General features: G+C 30.2%; 1 protein-coding gene across 1 annotated transcript; it reads left to right on the forward strand.

Annotated features, from left to right (window-relative positions):
- Positions 1-1,845: 1,845 nt before the first annotated feature.
- LOC133779120 (ATP-dependent 6-phosphofructokinase 5, chloroplastic-like) lies at positions 1,846-16,141 on the forward strand. Its single transcript, XM_062219117.1, has 10 exons — positions 1,846-1,964; positions 2,601-2,690; positions 4,074-4,269; positions 10,887-11,009; positions 11,400-11,501; positions 11,586-11,660; positions 12,104-12,244; positions 12,378-12,494; positions 12,567-12,671; positions 15,885-16,141. The coding sequence occupies exons 1-10, from the start codon at positions 1,846-1,848 to the stop codon at positions 15,891-15,893; spliced, it is 1,077 nt and encodes a 358-aa protein (XP_062075101.1). The 3' UTR covers positions 15,894-16,141.
- The last annotated feature ends 4,045 nt before the right edge of the window (positions 16,142-20,186 follow it).

Genomic DNA, 20,186 nt, shown 5'->3' on the forward strand with positions numbered 1-20,186 from the left:
GGGCTTAGAAGCTCACTCCTTATAGTGTAATTGTGCAGATCAAGGAAGTTAAGGATAGAATGGCCGATGGCAAGTGAGACTTGAATAGTTGTGGTGATGTATTCGTGAGGACCATGTGGCTGTTGGAAACATCTAGTGCTTATGATTTCATTTATGAAGCATTTTTCTTAAGTATTTTTTTATTGATTGTTGTTGTATTTAATTTTGTTAAAGACCATATTTTTATTGTAAAAAAAATTGGGATCCCTCTTCTTTATATTATTTTTAAGTAAAAGCGCAAAATTTATATTTTATGATCCAATGCTCTTTCTCGACATTATTATTATGAGAATTTAGGGCGTTACATTTTTATGTTAAAAACTAAATATAAAACTAATTAGAATTCATTTAAAGTAATAAAGTAGTTAAATTTTTTTTTTAAAAGTAAGCCTAAACTAATAAAATAATTTATATTCTAATATGATTAATTATTAAAATAACTAAATTTAGTATTTAACTCACATGATAAGAATAATTATGAATAAATAATTAAACATAAAAATGAGATAATACTACAATTAGACATCATAAAACATTGAAAAGATCATACAATATTATAGGACAACAATTTTCTCTATTTGTTTGTCTTTGGTAATATGGAATTATTACCAAAAATAAGATAGTGTGTTCTTATCACATAGTGATAATTTTTTATTTATATATATTTTCACTCAAATCCTTAGACTCGTTCGGAGAGGGTGAGTCAGTAAGGACTCTTAAATTTTGCTCTCTCTATCCAGATCGAATTGTTTGGGATTATTGTATATGCATAGTGTGATTTGTTACACATTTATTGTTTCAATTGTAGAGATTAAGGTATGCATCTCTTTTGTTCTCGTAAGTGGGAAGACTTAATTTTAGTTTGGGGAGGTGCTGCCGATATTTTTACAAATATGAAACAATATTATGAGTGTAGATCACACTATAAGTATATAGTAAACCTGAATGGGATAGATTCTTTACCCTTATAGAAATGGAGTGAAAAGGTGAATTAGGACACACACACATACAAATTGGTTGTAATTTTGATGAATAAGTGTTTCATGCAGTGCTACACACGTATAATATCGATCGACAAGAGTTGGATTAATTTGACAGATTGATTCTCTGATGAGTATGAAGTTTGTGTGATGTATTTTCTTGAGAGAGCTAGGTCGTGCATTGATTCAAGGGGATTGGTGAAATGTCCTGGTAGGAGGTGTGTGCACATTGAATTTAAGACAATTGACGTATTAGAAAATCATCTCTTTGGAAATGGTTTTCTATGGAAATATACCAATTGGCATTATCATGGAGAGGAAGAAATAATACCAATGAGGAAAGTGGTAGATCAAAATGATGAAGATGAAATAATGGATGTTCTCAATAATGTTATGCAAAATGAGAATGATGAATAAGAAGAGAATGAGTGTGATCAAGAGATACTTATGGCAGACTACAGGGGTCGGAAACATTATAACGATTTGTTTGCTGAGATCATGGCTCCATTATTCCCTAGTTGTCATAATTACACATCGTTGAATTTCCTAGTGAACTTGATGCATTTCAAAGTGTTGGGAAAAATTCCCAACATAATATTTAATGAAATGCTGGAGTTGTTACATGATGCATTTCCAGCTTACTGAGATCGAGGCTCCATTATTCCCTGGTTGTCATAATTACACATCGTTGAATTTCCTAGTGAACTTGATGCATTTCAAAGTGTTGGGAAAAATTCCCAACATAATATTTAATGGAATACTAGAGTTGTTACATTATGCATTTCCAGCCCCAAATAAGCTTCCAAAATCGCATTATGCATCGAAAATGTTGTTGCGTAAAATTGGATTGGGCTACGAGTTAATTCATGTCTGTGAGCATGATGGCGCACTGTTTTCGAAAAAGCATATTGGAAAAAGTAAATGTCCTGTTTGTGGAGAGGATCGGTTGGTGGACAAGAACACTAAGGGCGAGAAAGTGCCTCATAAAGTGATGTAGTATTTTCCTTTAACCCCTAGGTTAATGCGAAAATACGCATCGAGACACATTGCTCAACATATGAGATGGCATCACGAGCAACATACAAAAGAAGATGTTGTATTGTGTGATCCTGCTGATGGGAAAGCTTTGAAGGACTTTGACCAAAATAATCCAACGTTTCCAATAAAGCCCAGGAATGTGCACCTTGGATTGGCTACAGATAGATTCAATCCCTTTTGTTATATGAGTCTTTCTCATAGTATGTGGCCAGTTGTGTTGATGACGTATAACTTGCCACCATGGTTGTGCATGAGATAAATAAATTCCCAGGCCTCATTCGCCAGGAAAGGATTTTGATGTTTTCTTAAGAACATTGATTGGTGAGTTAAAAGAATTATGGGTGACCGGTGTACAGACTCAAGATGCAGTCGATGGTAGTTCTTCACTCTTCGAGCAGCGTTGATGTGGACTATAAATGATTACCCAGCAAGGAGTAGCCTTTATGAATGGACTGGTCAAGGTTATAATGCGTGCTTTACATGCAATGTGGCAATACCATCTATTCATTTACATTAAAAAAATGTTGCTTTTTATGGCCATAGAGATATTTTACCAATCATACATGCTATTAGAAGAGACAATAAGACATATGGTGCTATTGTAAAAAGACCACCACCAGAGTCATTAACCATGTAAGATATGTTCACACAAATGAGTTTTATATGAGAATCTCTTCATGGTAAGCATATAAGATATGGTGGCCAAAAAAGAAAGCGTACAAAAGAACAAGTAGGTTGGCGGAAAAAAAGTATCTTTTTTGAGCTCCCATATTGGACCAACATAATGTTGCAACACAATCTATATATTATGCATGTTGAGAAAAATGTGCGCGGCAGTTTAGTAGGCACAATAGTTGGGTTGGAGAATAAGACCAAAGATACAGTTAGTGCCAGAATATACTTGGAGAAGAAGAAGAAGATGAGACTAGAGTTACAATTAAAAAAGTTGAATGGTTGAATACAAAGACCCGTGGCCAAGTTCTCTTTCACTATTTAAGATCGCCAAAAGTTTGTCGATTTCTTAATTCACTGAAGTTTCCAGATGGTTTTGGATCTAACCTAAGGAATAACGTGATTGATAATGACAACAAGATCGTTGGTTTGAAATTGCTTAATTGTCACATCATTATTCGATTCCTTTTGCTAGTTGGTGTTCATGCATATTCTAAAAGTCTCTGATTTAGATAAAGTCAAAAATTCAATTCTTGAGATTAATAATGTTGCAATTTAGGAGGATGAGGAGGAGGAAGAGGAAGATGATGATGAAAAGGAAGATGAAGAGGAATTTATAGAAGAAGATGATGAATAGGAAGAGGAACACATAGAAACCGATGGTGATAGTGATGATTAAGTAGTAATTTTATAATGTGATTTTATTAAATGTAATTTTATGTTGAAGTAATTATCTTTTATATTAAATGATTATTATGGTAATTATGTTGCATATTTATTTATATTTAGTATAAATGTAAGTTTAATATCTCTATTTTTCAGATATATGGCTAACGTTATTGCTCGATCTCACAGGGGTGATGGTGGAGGATGCGATCCTCCACGTGGACCGTCAGATATCTCGACTGATTGTGAACGAGGTAATATATTATACATTGATTAAGTTATTAATTTTTAACACTTAATATATATTAATTTAAAAATATTAAATTTGCATTCAATATCGCCCCTACCAAGCGTGGACACCACAAGGGATTGAGCACTCTAGAAAAAAAAAAAGAGAAGAGTCGAGGCATCCTCTCCCATTCGAGTGGGACGTGAGAGGGAGAACATATAAAGAGGTCGGAGATTACAGGTCAAATTTCTCGAGAAAGCTAGGATTACTTGTTCAATATTACGTAGATCCAGACTATACTCAATGGACATAAGTACCAAAGGCCTCCAAACAAACAATACTTGCACATTTGGAGGTAAGTCATTTCTATATTAATGTTTATTCTATTTAATTATATATCATATTTACTAATAAATGTTTGTAATTTATGATGATTTGTTTGATATCAGGCGTACGCAATATGGATCGGAGCACATGCCTAGAATCTTGAGAGGAATTGATACATCATGTGCCAAAAAGTATTTTGATTGGAAGCACGATATTAAGGAATATTTACAGAATAATGGGCTAGGAAATCGTTATTGTGGTTGTACAGATACGCAGTGGAAAAAAGCCATTGAGTTTTTCCAACGCCCATATGTGATGGTATGTATATTTTTAACTTAACTGTCTTAATTTAATATATTACTAACACTAATTTTTGGAGAAACGTTCCAAGGTCATCAAGGGAAATAAGAAGAAACTAAAAGAGCCTTGCTACGGAGGTTCTCAGTCCATCCCAGTGATGCGCTACAAAAAAGTAAGTTAATTAAATTTTTTAAGTTTTTTTTTCTTATTTACGTTTAATTATTTTTTTAAAAAAATATATGTACATGGCAGCACAATTTAGAGACTGGGAAATTTGCGTCGATCCTGAATACCTAGTTGAATACTCACCACAAAGTAGGCACATGGTGGGTGAAAGAAACAACCAAGAAAACCTGGGTATGTTAAGTTTTTTTAAACATTTTTCAAAATTTTAATTGTTTATTTACAATACATAATTACATTATATATTGTATCATAGGAACAATTGCGTGCTTATCGCAACACATAACAGACACAATCAACTGATACTGTGAGTTCCACACCAGTTTCGAGTGCGCCTGAAGATGACGACTTGTCCTTGGTACAAATTGTCTTCGAAAAATGACATGGCCACCAAAAAGGATACGGTCGTATCCTTAACATAAGCGACCAAGCTCCATATACTATTGATCCTCCACTGCAAACTAGAGACGAAGAGATTGTTGAGAAGAGAAAGTGTCTTCAACAATTAGAGGAGCACTTCTGGACTCATTTTATCACCCCGGGATCTTAATGTACCCCACCACCACCTGATGATCCCGATGAGTATTGTTTTTATAGACTATTATATTTCCATCTTTAGGACAACTCTTTATTTGGATCGAGCAAACGTACCCTTATGTTTTTATTTAAATGTTTAATATAAGTATTTTAATTTTAATTTATTATTTTATTTTTATTTCAAATTAAATCAATCAATAATTAAATATATAAATAAATACGTAATGGAGGATTAAAAAAATCTCGGTTCGGTCTATATCGAGGACAATAGTCTATATCCAGGTCCGACCTTGTGCACATATGGGCTAGGCCTTTGCCTAGGGCCTCACATAATGAGGCTCTGAAATTTTGAAAAATGTCTTTTTTACATACATAAAGACTCTAAAAATTTTGAAAAATATTATTTTTTATATATAAATTTTTTAAAAATAACATTTTTTGTATAGGGTCTCCCACTACTCAGGGCCAACCCTATCTATATCGACAACATCGTCCTCAGTATAACACTGTTAGATGACAAAATAACAAAATTGGACAGATTCCACTGACGACATTTCTATTGTATACCAACAATAGTTTTCCTCGGTATAGGCTATACCGAGGACATATTTATTGTCATCGGTAGAAGTTAATGTCTACGACGAGGTTATACCGACAACATGTTCTACCGACAACTGCCAGGCTTCTGCCGATGAGTTTTGTTCTCGGTATAGCGCCAGTATTTTGTAGTGTATTGAATTATATTTTAATCAAAAATCACTTAAGAATATGTGCCAACTCGTTAACTAATAGTGTAATTTTGTTTCATCTGTCTACGTTGAAGACAATGTCCCAGCTCCCAATCAGTCAATAAAAAATATAGTTTATATATGAAGAAATAGGTAAGATATATTGACATATATTAATTATGTATATGTAGTATTAATTTTTAAAAAGAGTCTATAAAAAAATATATATAATTATATATATGCTATGCACATATGAGAATGGTTTAAATATGTACGGTATAAGTATTAGGAAATTTATAATATAATTTTATGGGAAAATCTTAAAGTTAAGTGGTAAAAAAGCCATATATAATATGGTCTATTGAAAGTTATTTTAGCAAAAGTTAACAATATGGTAAAGTCATATTTTTATCATTGACTTTGAAAATACCATATTTTCAAAAAAAAATCATCTTTTCTTTTCTTACATAATTCTATTTCATAGGCCTATCACGTATTTGCCCATCTCAAATAAATCTAATTTGATTTTATATAATGAAAATCAATACATGATATTACAAGTTAGCTTTTCTTTTTCTTAAAAAAAAAATTGTCTTTAATTTCAATTTCCAAAATATAATAAAATATTTATTGTATTATTTATTTGTCTCATAATTTTCAAAATATAATTTTTATATTTAACTCTAAAAAAATATGGAAAGATATTTTAAAAATACACAAGATTCATAACATTGGTACTTATTTTTCCGGTTGTTACAGTTATGGTAGAAAGTACTTCTTCTATGAATATTTAGAATAGTCGATTTTGAGAGATGAATAGATGAGTGATTTGTTTATTAGTATATATTGATGACGACAATGTGATCATACAACAATTTCAAAACATAAAAAAACGTAATTTTTGGTATATGAGAATGTTTTGTTTTGTATTTCTGAACATGAAAATTTGTAAAGATATTTAATATTTAAATGTATTAATTTTGAGTTAATATTTGTTCAAGTGTCACAACAAGAAAATATGGCTTTTACTTCGGTTTTTAAGCTGGATTTACTTCGATTTTCGCTAAAATTCGCAACCACAGTAGTTCGGAGCGAAGTAAAAAGTAGTTAAAAACTGAAGTAAAAAATAAGTTTTCTACTTCGGTTATTATGTAAAAACCGAAGTAGAAAGTGGGGATTCTACTTCGGTTATTAATTATGTAAAAACCGAAGTAGAAAGTGGAGATTCTACTTCGGTTTTTACATAATAACCGAAGTAGAATCCCCACTTTCTACTTCGGTTTTTACATAATAACCGAAATAGAAAGTCACCCTTTCTTAATAATTATTTCTAATTATTTTTAAATGGCCCAATTCTATTTTTATATATATATATTTTTTTTTTGTCCTAATTTTTTTAAAGAGTCTAATTATATTAATTTATAGTTATATATAGTTTTACAATTGGAATTTGTTTATTTTCATTTAATTTATAACAGAATAAAAATCACAAAATTTATACACTTAGAATTAAAATTCTTATAAAATTAAATATTTATACATTCACATAATTGTTAAGTAGAATAACCTGATCATTCATATATACATTCACATAATTGTAATTAAGTAAAATAGCCTAAACATTTATATATACATTCACATAAAACTAAAGGTATGCATAAACAAAATAGTCTTACTAATAAATTTAAGTCATCAATCGGCTTAACTATTCTTGTTGAATTGGCAAGATGTCCTCCCGACCCTTGGCGACAATTTGATTACTAGTAACTTTGTCATTTAGTTCATTCTACAAAACAAACCAATGATAGATTAAATTAGTAACTTGTAACAACACTTAAAAAAATTCCTACTTTGCTTTAAAACACTTACAACTCTTTCTTCAATTTTGTTGTCCAAATTATCTTCAACAAGAGTCTTCTTCGTTTCTCGCGCTCTTATCCAAATTTCATATCCATCTACATCTTCCATTCCTAGTTCTTTTTTCTAGGACATCAAACATAATTGAAGTTTAATTATTAAATTTTTCTAAGTCTAACAAAATTTCGGCAGCATAACAACTGCATTTTAACATCTCCAAAAATTTTAAAACCTATAAATAACACACAAAATATCTCGACATAGTGTGCGAATTGAAAAAGGAAAACAATTAATAAAATCTATAAAAAAATTGGCAGAGTTTCCTTTGTTTTTGTAGCATATACCAATTTTATAGTTATATATAAATTCAACACAAACAAACACAAAATCAACATACATAATTCCATCCTTATATCACCGCCAACAAGAAATTTCCCAGAACCTACTTCACTAAAGTAAAACATGCATGATTTAACTCTAATTTTATAAATAAATATTGCAATAGTAATAAATAAAATTTAAAGATTACTCACCTCCAATATTACTCTTGAAGTCACCCAAAATAAATATCAAATTGGCAACTAAATCAACAACCCTACTAAAAAGCTTAAAAAAAACAAATAAAAATCAATTACATAATTAATTAAACTAGTTACATAATCATCAAACAACATATCAAGCTAGCTAGTTATAGAAAATAAAAAACAAATGTCACTAATAATCCAAACATTTCAAGTTCTAACATTGGCAACAACATTACCTATTGAAGCTATGTTTAGAAATTTAAATAGCAAGTCACAACAATTATTAAATTTTACTAATGTATATATATAATTAATAACATTATATAAAATAACAAAATAAATAAAAATATAACACAAATATACTAAAAAATAAGTATTAAATTCGGAATAATATAAAAAAAATTAACACAAACAAAGTTTTAAGATAGCAAACATTCTTTGATGCTCAAAATAACCTCTAAATCAATATTAGCAACTCTAAAACCTATATATAATAAACACATTATATCTATAAGAACAAAAATCTGAAAATAATATAGAAAATAAAAAAAAATCATACAAACAAAGATTTAGTGATTCATACCTTTTTTGAAGCTCAAGAACTTATTTAAATGTAAGAAAACCAGTCAAAGTCCAATAACAATACCCATTTTCGAACCCTAAAAATACCCACACCCAAAGTCTTTATTTTCTCCCTCAAAAATAAAAATGGAATTAATATTTCTGTTTTTAAGTAAGAAAAATGGTTTCAAATGGTAAAAAAAACATAAAAAATGGTATATTTAGTGAAACTCTCGTGGGAGTACGACAACAATGGAGTTTTCTGGGTTTCGCGTTTGAGATTTTTTCTTCAGAGAGACGAATGAGAGATGAGAGCTATATATTAAGGGTCTTAATATCTTTTACTTCGGTTTTTATACAAGAACAGAAGTAGAAAGTACCCTTTCTACTTCGGTTTTTATAAAAGAACCGAAGTAAAAGCCTTCATGGCCGCGTTTGGCTTGCTCCACTTTCCACTTCGGTTTTTTCATAAAAACCGAAGTGAAAAGCCCCAATATAGTGTGCAAACCAAACATGGCACTTGTTTATTTTCTATTTTAACTTCGTTTTTTTAAGAAACTGAAGTAATAACTTTTTTTTTATGTACTACCATTCCCAAAAGCGAAGTAAAAACTCATTGAAAGACTTTTACTTCAGTTTTTTTATATTCTATGTGTAAAAAAACGAAGTAAAAGCCTACATTTCTAATAATGTGTAGACTAGGTATACATTCTGGCTCTATCACTGAATTTCATATCATAGTATAAACGTAAGGTGTCCATGTTCAGTCGTTATGTGGACCCACTTTATCGCTTCTACATGTCATACTAAGCCCACAAGCGTTACGAGCATAATTTGTTTCCCATTTGAGAAAGGTTCTTATTAATTATTACCCACTCAAGCATATAAAACCTACGGAATACAGGATATGGGATGAAGAAGATAAATTGTTGTTCCAATCCAAATATTCCATGACATGACACGTTCCAAATATTCCATATTGGAACCACTCAACTAATACATACATAGCTTTGAGTCCCATCAAATACGAACTAGATTCCTATTCATTTTGGTCCCGATCACCAACTTTCATCTACAATTTTTTAAGGAAAATATCTTCATTGAATGGAGATGGAATTTGTGTAAAGCCATATCCACATATATAAGTCCGACTTTTTTTTCTTTTCTTTTTTCTGAGAGGGATATGTATCCAACTTTATCAGCTTAAATTAATTAATATATTACTATATATATATAAATATACAACAACGGACCAGGATTTTTGTTTAGGTGAGACTTGGAATAAAAAAATATATAATAATTAGGATAAAAAACTATATAAATTACAATTTTCTACTTCAAACAAAAATTATAATTATTTGTAGTAAATTTATTTATTTTTATAGGAGCTTAATTTTATAAAATGTATTTGTGAGACGTTTTTTTTTCATATTTTGATCGATAATTATCAAATGAAAACTAAAATATATAAATTTTTAAGGGTTATTTTTTTTCACTGACCACTAGACCTTTATATTTATACTAGGCTGGACCCAAATAGATTTGATCCCTACCGTTGATCTGACCTGCTCAACCCAAACAAAAGCATGGAAGTCCACTCCGCCTAAGAAAGATTAAAAGAAAACTATTTGTCCCTCCCTCACACCAGCAACATCGGCAAAAAAATAGTACAAAATGATAAATAATGTTTGTTTATTTTAAAAAAATTGATATGTAAAGTCTTTATATCATTATTTTAGTTTAAAATAACAAATAAAATATTATTAAAAAATAAAATGAGAGTATTTTTGTATTTTTAAAAATTATACTTGATTTTATGATTAAATAATTATATTTTTTAATTCTAATAAAAATAATCATGAGTAAAATTGTATATAAATTTAATCGAAGAAAAAATTTGGTAATTTTTTAAAATGTCATTTGATATTTATAATTATATTATTTATTATTTTGATAAAATATATTATTATTATATTAGTTTTATGCAAATATGAAAACTTAACTACACCAAATACCTCTTTCTATAACACATTATTATAAGCTAATTGGAAAAGTATTATAATAGGTAAACTAAAAAGTTAGAAAACTATAAAGTTAAAATGGAGGGAAACAAAAAGTAATGGCTGGGTAAAAGTTAAAATGGAGGGAAAAGAAAAACAAAACAAAATAAAACACAAAGTATTCTCATCAGCTCTCATCAAAAACAAAAAGAAAAAGAAAGGCCCTTTTAACGCTTTAGGGTTAGCCAATTTCCACTTCTCTTCCCTCCAATGCGCGACAGGAAGGCAGCGCCACCATCACGCTCAGCCACAGGAAGGCAGTGCCGCCACCATCTTCACGGGAAGTCGTAACCCTCCGACAGCTCGAGGTGGCTCTCTTTCTCTTTCTCTGTCGCTCACTCTTTCTTTCACGTATACACTCTCTCGTTCGCACTTTCTCTATTTGTTGCAGGTGTGCGATGGGATGGTGGGGGCTCGCGGCTTTGGGCGTGCGGCAGGGAGGTCGACGAGGTCCTCTCTACAGCCAACGTTTAAGAGATCCTGCCCTCCCAAACACGTCCTCACCACCAGACCTAGACCATCACCCGATTCAACCCCCATCTTTGTCTCCCTCCCTCCCTCTCTCTCTCTCTCTCTCTCTCTAAATATATATATGTTTCACTTTACCTGCTCATCTCTCAAAATTTCCCAAACCCCTTTTGGTTTTTTGATTCTTAAGTTTTCTACTTTGTTTTTTGTTGTTCGATTGTGATTATCAGCTAACCCGAAAAGTGGTCCAAAACGTTCACCTATCCGGTGGAAGCTTGTTAGGAGTTTCACGTGGAGGACCAGGCATAAGTGAAATCGTGGACAGCATGGAGGTTTGTTGTTTCAGTTTCTTTAGAGTTAATAATTTTGTGGACATATGATTCCTGACCTGAAAACATTTATTAATTTGATATCAGGAAAGAGGAATCAACATGCTTTTTGTGCTGGGTGGGAACGGAACTCATGCTGGGGCAAATGTAATTCACAAAGAGGTAGTTATGCGTGTATCTGTTTACATTCCTGTGTTTCTTATCTCATAATCTGGCATGCATTCATAACTAAGGTCACTAGTGAACAGATTACTTAAAAGCAGAAATCTTTTGGGATATAAATTGCTTTGGTACAAGTTGTTCTAAATTTGTAGATGTAAAGTGCTGTCTCAAGAATTAAAAGTTGATGCAATCCTGATGAATTGAATTCATTCTGCTTTTATTTTAGGATTCATCACAATGTCTATATGTTCATGTTTTCGTATAAATTATAAAGCACTTTACTGCCATATAGATGACCGTGCCACTAGAATCATTTTATTGGATATGTTTAACTACTTTTACTTGATTGCTACATTTGTAAGCTATTTCCCTTTATCTTGCCTCGACCTTGCCTGCCATTTCTATTTAGGTCCCATGTCCTACTTTTCCTATTTTCATTTCAGTGCTGTAGAAGAGGGGTAAAGGTGGCTGTTGTTGGGGTCCCCAAAACTATAGACAATGATATTTTGCTAATGGACAAAACTTTTGGGTTTGACACTGCTGTTGAGGAAGCACAACTAGCCATTAATTCAGCTTACATCGAGGTACAAATTTTCATTATATTTTGTGATTTGTTCGATTTCATTTTTATTGCTTAAGTTTCATGCATTATAATATCATTGTTAAAGAACTCAGTGGGAAAAACAGTCTTTGTTAACTTCTCAATCCTTATTACAGGCACATAGTGCATACCATGGTATAGGAATTGTAAAGTTGATGGGTCGTAGCAGTGGATTTATTGCTATGCATGCATCCCTGGCTAGTGGACAAATCGATATATCCTTGATACCAGAGGTATTTGTGCGACTTACTAATTGGTTAGTTATTTTTGAGATTCTGTACAGATACTGGTTTTATACATTTAAGGCACCTTTCCATTTACATGGTCCTCATGGTGTTTTGCGGCATCTGAAATACCTCATTGAGACAAAAGGATCAGCAGTGGTCTGTGTTGCTGAGGGAGCAGGGCAGGTTAGTCATAGTATAACATCAGTTTTTCACTAGTTGAAACATGATCAACTTATTGGAACTAGTATATTTTTTTTTCCTTCTGGATCTAAATATTATGAAACCCCTCAAAACAAAATGCCAGCCATATTTTGAGATTCAACTAGCTAAAAAGAAATAACAAATTGATGTTTATCTTTCTAAGGATCTAAGTTAGCTATGTTACATCAATGGTTTTGAAGATACAGTTGGATCATTAAATTTTGATAGCATGTTGAGTGTTTTGTTATGATTGGCCTGGGAATAGTGACTGTTTTTAGTTTAACACATTTTTGCTTGTCAACTTGTTTTTCCAGCTTACTAATAGTTGTTCAAATATTGCCTTTCATATTTTGGAAAAGGCCTAAAGCAGCAATTGTTTCAGATATATGATGTGGTTAGGCCAAAGAAGCATGAGATTGAGAATTTGTGAAACCACATTCTACATATCCTATATATAAATTTAAGCCCAGTCCAACGCTGCTAAATTACTCCTTCTTTCCCCTTGTTGAATCTATTTATATACATAGTGTAATCTTTTAAGAGTTTTTGACATATAGAGCACTCAATTCTAAAGTTCACTCTTATAACAGTCTAGAGGAATTCCATTAGCTACTAACATCATTGAATGTACTGTGGTCTTTCTAAAACTGTGTTGCTTTACTTCCTAATTAGGCCGGGAATCTTGTTGCTTGACTTCTTGTAAGTAGCTTAGCTAGCACCATGTTTGATTGTTGTCAAATTAGTGGTGATTTCTTATAGTCTAGAAAGTTTAAATATCATTGAAAATGACATATCTTAAGATGTTGGAAGATAAATAATATTTTTCAATAATTATAGTAGTATTCTCTAGTTAAAAAAATGTTAATAATTCTTAGACACTTTAGAGTTATCAGTTATGTATGACTTTTTCCTCTTGTCTGATGCAAATTTTCTGTCTTGTCATTTCCTTTCTTTTATTTTACATATCTGCCGTCTAATTTTGTGATTATAACAAAGATATCCATTGAAAGCTGTCAAAGTAATGCATATTGTGGCATTGAGGACTGAGTTAAGTCTACCAATTAGCACTGCTCCTCCAAATCTATTGAGTACATATAAGGTATCTGCAGATCAGTCTACCTACAATTTCATGTATTAAGATGTTGATAACATTAAAAAATAGGGCACACCGATGTATCGTATGCCTTAGGCCCCTAGAGACCTTGAAGGAAATGGTATGGAGCTCTTTTGTTGTAGCTTCTGTTTTATTTTGGATATTTGTATGTGGGTTTTGCTGTTAATTGATTTGGTTTTACCTTGAAATTTCTATGTTCTGTTTTCATTAGGGATAGTTAGTAATATTTCTTATTGTATCATTAATACTTGATTTTTTGTGACCAAAATCTTTTCTACTAGGGATCAAAATCTTGTATTCTTTTGTGATTCTAAACAGTTTTTTACTTTATAGTAATTTATGAGATCTTTTATTTTATTGTTCTGCACTCTACAATCAAGTGATCAAATTCTTTATTTCACTATCCCTTGCATATATTGATCACAAAATTTGACTCACGAAAATGTGATTTTGGTGCCTTTAATTTGTACAATATTATGATAATTACTATCTCATTTTTATTGTTACTGCGTCCCATAAGCTAATCTCAATAATTTTATTACTATTGTGGTTGGATTAGTATTGCAAGTAAATTTTGTTTAACTTCTCTATCATTTTCCCCCTATTTCTCTCTCACACATATATACATGAACACATATTTCTTATTATTAAGTCATTAAGGTATACTCAAAGTTTTGATGCATACGATCTGTTTGAGGAAAAGTCTGAGTTAAAATCAGTATTCTTTTGTTTTCATTATGATTTGGTTAAGTCCGAACCAAGAAAACTTGGGCGTTTCGGGTGTGTTTGATTAAATTCCTGTCAGCTGACTTTTTCTTCGATATTGTTAGCTATTTTTCTGTGTGTTTGTAATCTATTTCTAGTGTGTGAAAGACATGTGTTAATGAGCAGTAATAAATTCGGGTGTAATTAGACATGGGGTATCTAACTTCACACTTGACTTGGAGTCTCTTATATGTTTTATGAGAGATATTTTATTAAGAAATAAAAATGGGAGAAATCCTTGGCTTTTTACTTGTTTGTTCTAACATTGTTCCTGTGTATAATTTTCTATCGAAAGGAAGAGTCAAGAAATCAGTTTGATTAAAATATTGGTATACTGTTACAAAAATAGCATTACTGTTTTTGAGTTTTTTTAGTCTTGGGATGGAACAGTTTACAATGTCATAAAGTTGAGGCAAATTACTAAGGAGTTGTTTTTAGACTTATTTATTTTGGCAAATCAGTTTGGATGATGATTTATTTTGGATGATGATTTATGTTGGTTTCATGGTTTATAGGAAGCAAGAGCTCTACTAGGAAGACCTGAGTATCAAAAGGGTAACATAGAAGCTGCACTTCATGTATTTGAAGGAATAGACATTGCTGCAGTGACTCCTAGGATGAAAGGATCCATTTCTAGAAGATGTGAACAAAATAGATGCCATTCACAGAGTGATTCTGTCCCACCTATGTCCATGCACGCTGTTAGTCTACTCCTTGAAGCTGTTCTTCTCAAAGCAAAATCATTGCAAGGCCTTGGATGATATGAAGGTATTTCCTTTACCTAACTGTAATTTCATTCTTAGTTCATATCTTTGGAATTATGTTTCACATTATTGCTGCTGCTGTCTAGTACTAGTCAAAGTAGTTTTTCTTTTCCTGATATTTTTATTGTATTTAGTAAAATGATAGAAAAGATGATTGGATTATTACTTGTTGATTTTCATTTCTTAGATATCTAAAAAGTTTAAGATTACTAAAATAGCAAACTTTTATGATCCACACAAACTCCCAATCTTTCTTCATGTACTTCTTGCAGAAGCTGCTCAATCGTGCAAAGTTATTTTGGACACTGTAGAATCTGCTCTGCCAGATGGCTTGCCTGAAAACTTCACTTCAGATTGTAAATTACAAGATACTATATCTAGGGCTGTTGAATCACTACCAGAGTTTTGGAGTTCAGCCATCAGAATAATTGGTGGGTTTTTGACCAGGAATATATCTGAAGTTGTATTATTTTGCATAACTTTTTTTTTTTAGCATAGTTTCTTGAAGTATTTTTAAAAAAAGACTTTTGTGGCTGCTTATTTCCTATGCAGAAACTGTGAAGCTATATGAAACAGTTGGAATGGGAAATGGAGAGAACGAGCCAAAGCAAGAGTGAGAGTTGGAGAATGTTATAGTAGACAATACTCTCCAAGTTTCTTGTTATAGTAACTTTTCAATATGTTGAATATTTAAGAATACTTGAATACTTAAAGAACATTTTGTTGTTGATGACAATGTTGAATATTTTAAACTAATTTGTGGATTGTTAATACAATGTTGAATGTTTTTACTTTTTGTTATTTGAAAATCAAGTTTATTTGATGATGCTAGTATATATTAGAATATAAATAAAAAATAAAAATATAATAGAATAAATTAGTGTTATATAAATGAATATATAATGAGAATTTAAACTTATCTAAATATTAAAATAATACAAAAAATGTGTTATAATATCTATTACAATAACACTTTTTATAAGTAAAGAATTTTGTTATGCACACTTCATTATATAACACAAATAATGTGTTATACTAAAGTGTATTATAACACAAAAAACGTGTTATACTAAAGTATAATATAACACAAAAAATGTGTTATACTAAAGTGTAGTATAACACAAATTTATAAGTATTGAAATGTGTTATATAATCAACTATAAATAATATAATTAAACACTTATCTATTTATTAAAATAACACAGAAAGTGTGTTATCGTTGACAGTATAATAACACATCTATATAACAATGATAAAGTGTTATGTAAAGTACCCTGACCTACAATAACATAGTCGGTCTTAACACATCAAAAAGTGTTATGGTATGTTTTGATAACACATTTTTGGTGTTATTAAAAGTATTTTTTCTTGTAGTTTAACATATATCTATACACAACGAAACACAAAAAGTGATATTCACATGAATCATAGATAAGATTCCAGTGCATAACCAAACACAGTGATGTAAGTCTCCTGTCTATCAGATTACCTTCTTCAACTTTCCCAATAATATGAAAACTATGAATTTCTCATACCAAACGGTCACTTAATAATTTTAGTAATTAATTAAACAACTCAAAAGTAAACTAAAAAAAATTAGACTCAGACTATTATTATTATTATTATTATCCGACATGTGTAGACAAAAACAAAAATAGAAAAAAAGGATAACAATGGCATTAATCTATTTTTTTCATGTAAAAGGGGGTATATTACAATTTGAGGGGGAAAATGCCACTAGGACTAGGATATGAGTTACATCTTAAAATCAATTGGTGTTAAGTGAAGTAACACCATTTCCTTTATAAAAATATTGTTGTTCCTATATATTTTTCACATGAGACTTTTTTCACATTTAATACGCCCCCTTACGTCGAAACATGTCATAGTATTCAACACGAATCAACATCATTGGAAAGCTCACACATTTAATACCCCTCACATGGTCATAGAATCCAACACGAATCAACATCATTGGAAAGGTTCCAAACCGAGGTCAAGAGTGGAGTGCAGTGCAGTGGAAGTCGAACCTGCTCTTAATACCATATTACAATTTGAGGGAGAAATGCTACTAGGATTAGGATTGGGATTTCTTCTTAAAATAAATTGGTGTTAAATGGAGTAATACTTTCCTTTACAAAGATATTATTTTTTATATATATTTTTCATGTGAGATTTTTTTCATATTTAATAGTGTATCAATGCTTAGTATATAGTAAGGATATATATGTACATATGTCACCGACCAATCTGAAACAAAAAAATTTGGTCTTATTAATGTTTAGTATGTGTCCAGACATTATTATTATTGGTTTTGAATGCAACACCTCTTGATTGTCACACTCAATATTTTCACTTATATATTTTGAGCCGCGAACGTTGTACATCTATAGTTTTTCTTTAATGAAATGATCTCATTTTGTGTTTAAAATTAAGAAAATATTCTCTTACAAACAGTGATGCACCATGCAGTGGGTTCATAAATGACCAAAATAAATGATGAAATGGCATTTAATATTTTGTCTAGCACGAAACCTGAGAAAAGGGGATATGGATGACTAATTGATTGCACTACTTTTTAATGTGATAGAGGCCTTTCCTTTGAGCTGTAAATGTAAAGACTCCGATGGCACACACACACCCGTACCACGAATTTTGTGATAAATATATGCCTACATATATTTATGAGTGGTGTGCATGTCTTCTATTCGGAATTAATCTCGTTTATACCTAAAATAAAAATAAAAATGTATACAACACATGACAAAATTTGATATATAATAATGGGGAATTCTTTAATCACTCACATCTAGTCCCTTATGTCGTGTGAGTCCTTAGATGCTTAAAGATTCTTTATGAATGGCTGGGTGAATTTTTTTTATACAGAATGATTCAAAAATACTATTTTACTATCATTTACCTCTTGCCGATTCTCTTTTCATTCTATTATGATTTTTTCAATCAAAGCTATAAAAAATTATTCATAATAGGTACTTATACCTATACTTAAGCATATGCATTATTATTATTATTATTATTATTATTATTATTATTATTATTATTATTATATGTGATATTGGATGCTCAAAATTTATGTAAAATAATGTATTAATATCCCTAGTATTCATTTCAATATTTAATTCATTTATTTTCTTGATTTACAATTAATTGTGTTATTTTCTCAGTAAAATGTTTTAGTGCCTCATGTGTCCATTTAACACTAGATTTTAATATTGTTTATGTATAAAAAGAATCAGTAGAACAATTAAAGAATAGATTAATCAAGAAAAATAATGTGTTAAATTGTATTTTATTAGGTTTCAAGCAATTAGAGATGATCCTATTGAAACTAGTGCAATCGAGATTAGGTTTTTTCTTTTTGTCATATAATGTACAAAATTACTTAATAAGGAAATAGTTCCTTGTCATATATAAATATATATATATATATATATTTCATTCTAAATTTTAAAATCAAGTGCTTGACATCATAATTGTATACTATGGCATCTAAATATTACCAAAACAAGAATCATTTATTAAAAAAAAAAAGCTTATGTGAGTGTATTCTTATAAATTTAATCAATATACTAATTTTAAATTTTATTAAATTAAATTTATTAGTAAATTCAAATTTAATGTTGTTTTGTTTCTGGTATATCATTCAAAATAGTTTTCGAATTTATATACCAATTACTTTGCTTCGGTTATATTTTCATATTTTTATTCAATTATATATTCGATTTTTTAAAATTGACATGTAATGCAATCAATCATATTTTCATAAACATGTTTTCACACACTAAATTTATATTCTTATTTCAATCATCATTCTTAAAAATACAATTTTCTAACTGCTAATCAATCATATCATAAATAACTTTAATTTCTTTGCACTTTTTTGTGGGACCTATTACTCACAATGTATATATTTAGACACATTTTCGGTAACTAATTAGTTTTTTTATTTATCTTATCTTTTTTACTAATTAATTTTAAAATTAGTAAATTATATGCATACATAATGGTAAGCATTAAAAATAATATTACTAGTTTAAATAATTTTAACCTTGTAGATATTTAATTTTACAAATATTAAAAAAAATCAAACATAATTTTGTTCTCCTAAATTAAACTCATATCTCAAATATTATAAATCAATCAATACACAAAGATTTTGATTAAAAAATTATAAATAAAAACAAAAAAAAATTGATTTACTCGTTCGGATAGTTGTCGTCACAATAGCTCCTATATTGTTGCAAAAGGTGATTAGAAAAGTTTTAAATGAATAAAAAGATTATACAAAAAAATTATTTTCAAAATTAGAGTTTTATTATTTAAGATTTTAATTTAAGAATTGAAGTGATGCATTTAATTTTTTTTTAAAGTGATCTACGTTGATAGATTTTAATATTTAGGTCAAAGCTTATGATCGACACCACCCGACGTAGTAGCTTAAGACAAACTTAGCTAATTAGCTTAAGACGTAGTAGATTACCATCCATGGTGTTCTAAGATCAACAATCACACTTATAGAGTGTATTCAGATTAACTTTTGCAATCAAAATGCTTTGAATAATTTCTGTTGGTGTCGATCTCACCCTGATATAGTAGTTAATGGCAATTTTATCTAATTATGAGATATTTTGGACATAGTCAATGGTAGCATTGCCTCCCACAGTGTCGAAGATCAATAATCGCACTAATAAAAAGTGTTTATGTTAACTTTAGTCGTCCAAATGCTCTGATCGGTGTCCATCAACGCCATTTTCACCCCATTATAGTAGTTTATCGCAACCATGGCTATTTCTGCGGTATTTAGAATCCAATCAACAATTAAATCGCCATCTA

The sequence above is a fragment of the Humulus lupulus genome, chromosome 5 (assembly GCF_963169125.1).
Source record: "Humulus lupulus chromosome 5, drHumLupu1.1, whole genome shotgun sequence".
Classification (NCBI taxonomy): domain Eukaryota; kingdom Viridiplantae; phylum Streptophyta; class Magnoliopsida; order Rosales; family Cannabaceae; genus Humulus; species Humulus lupulus.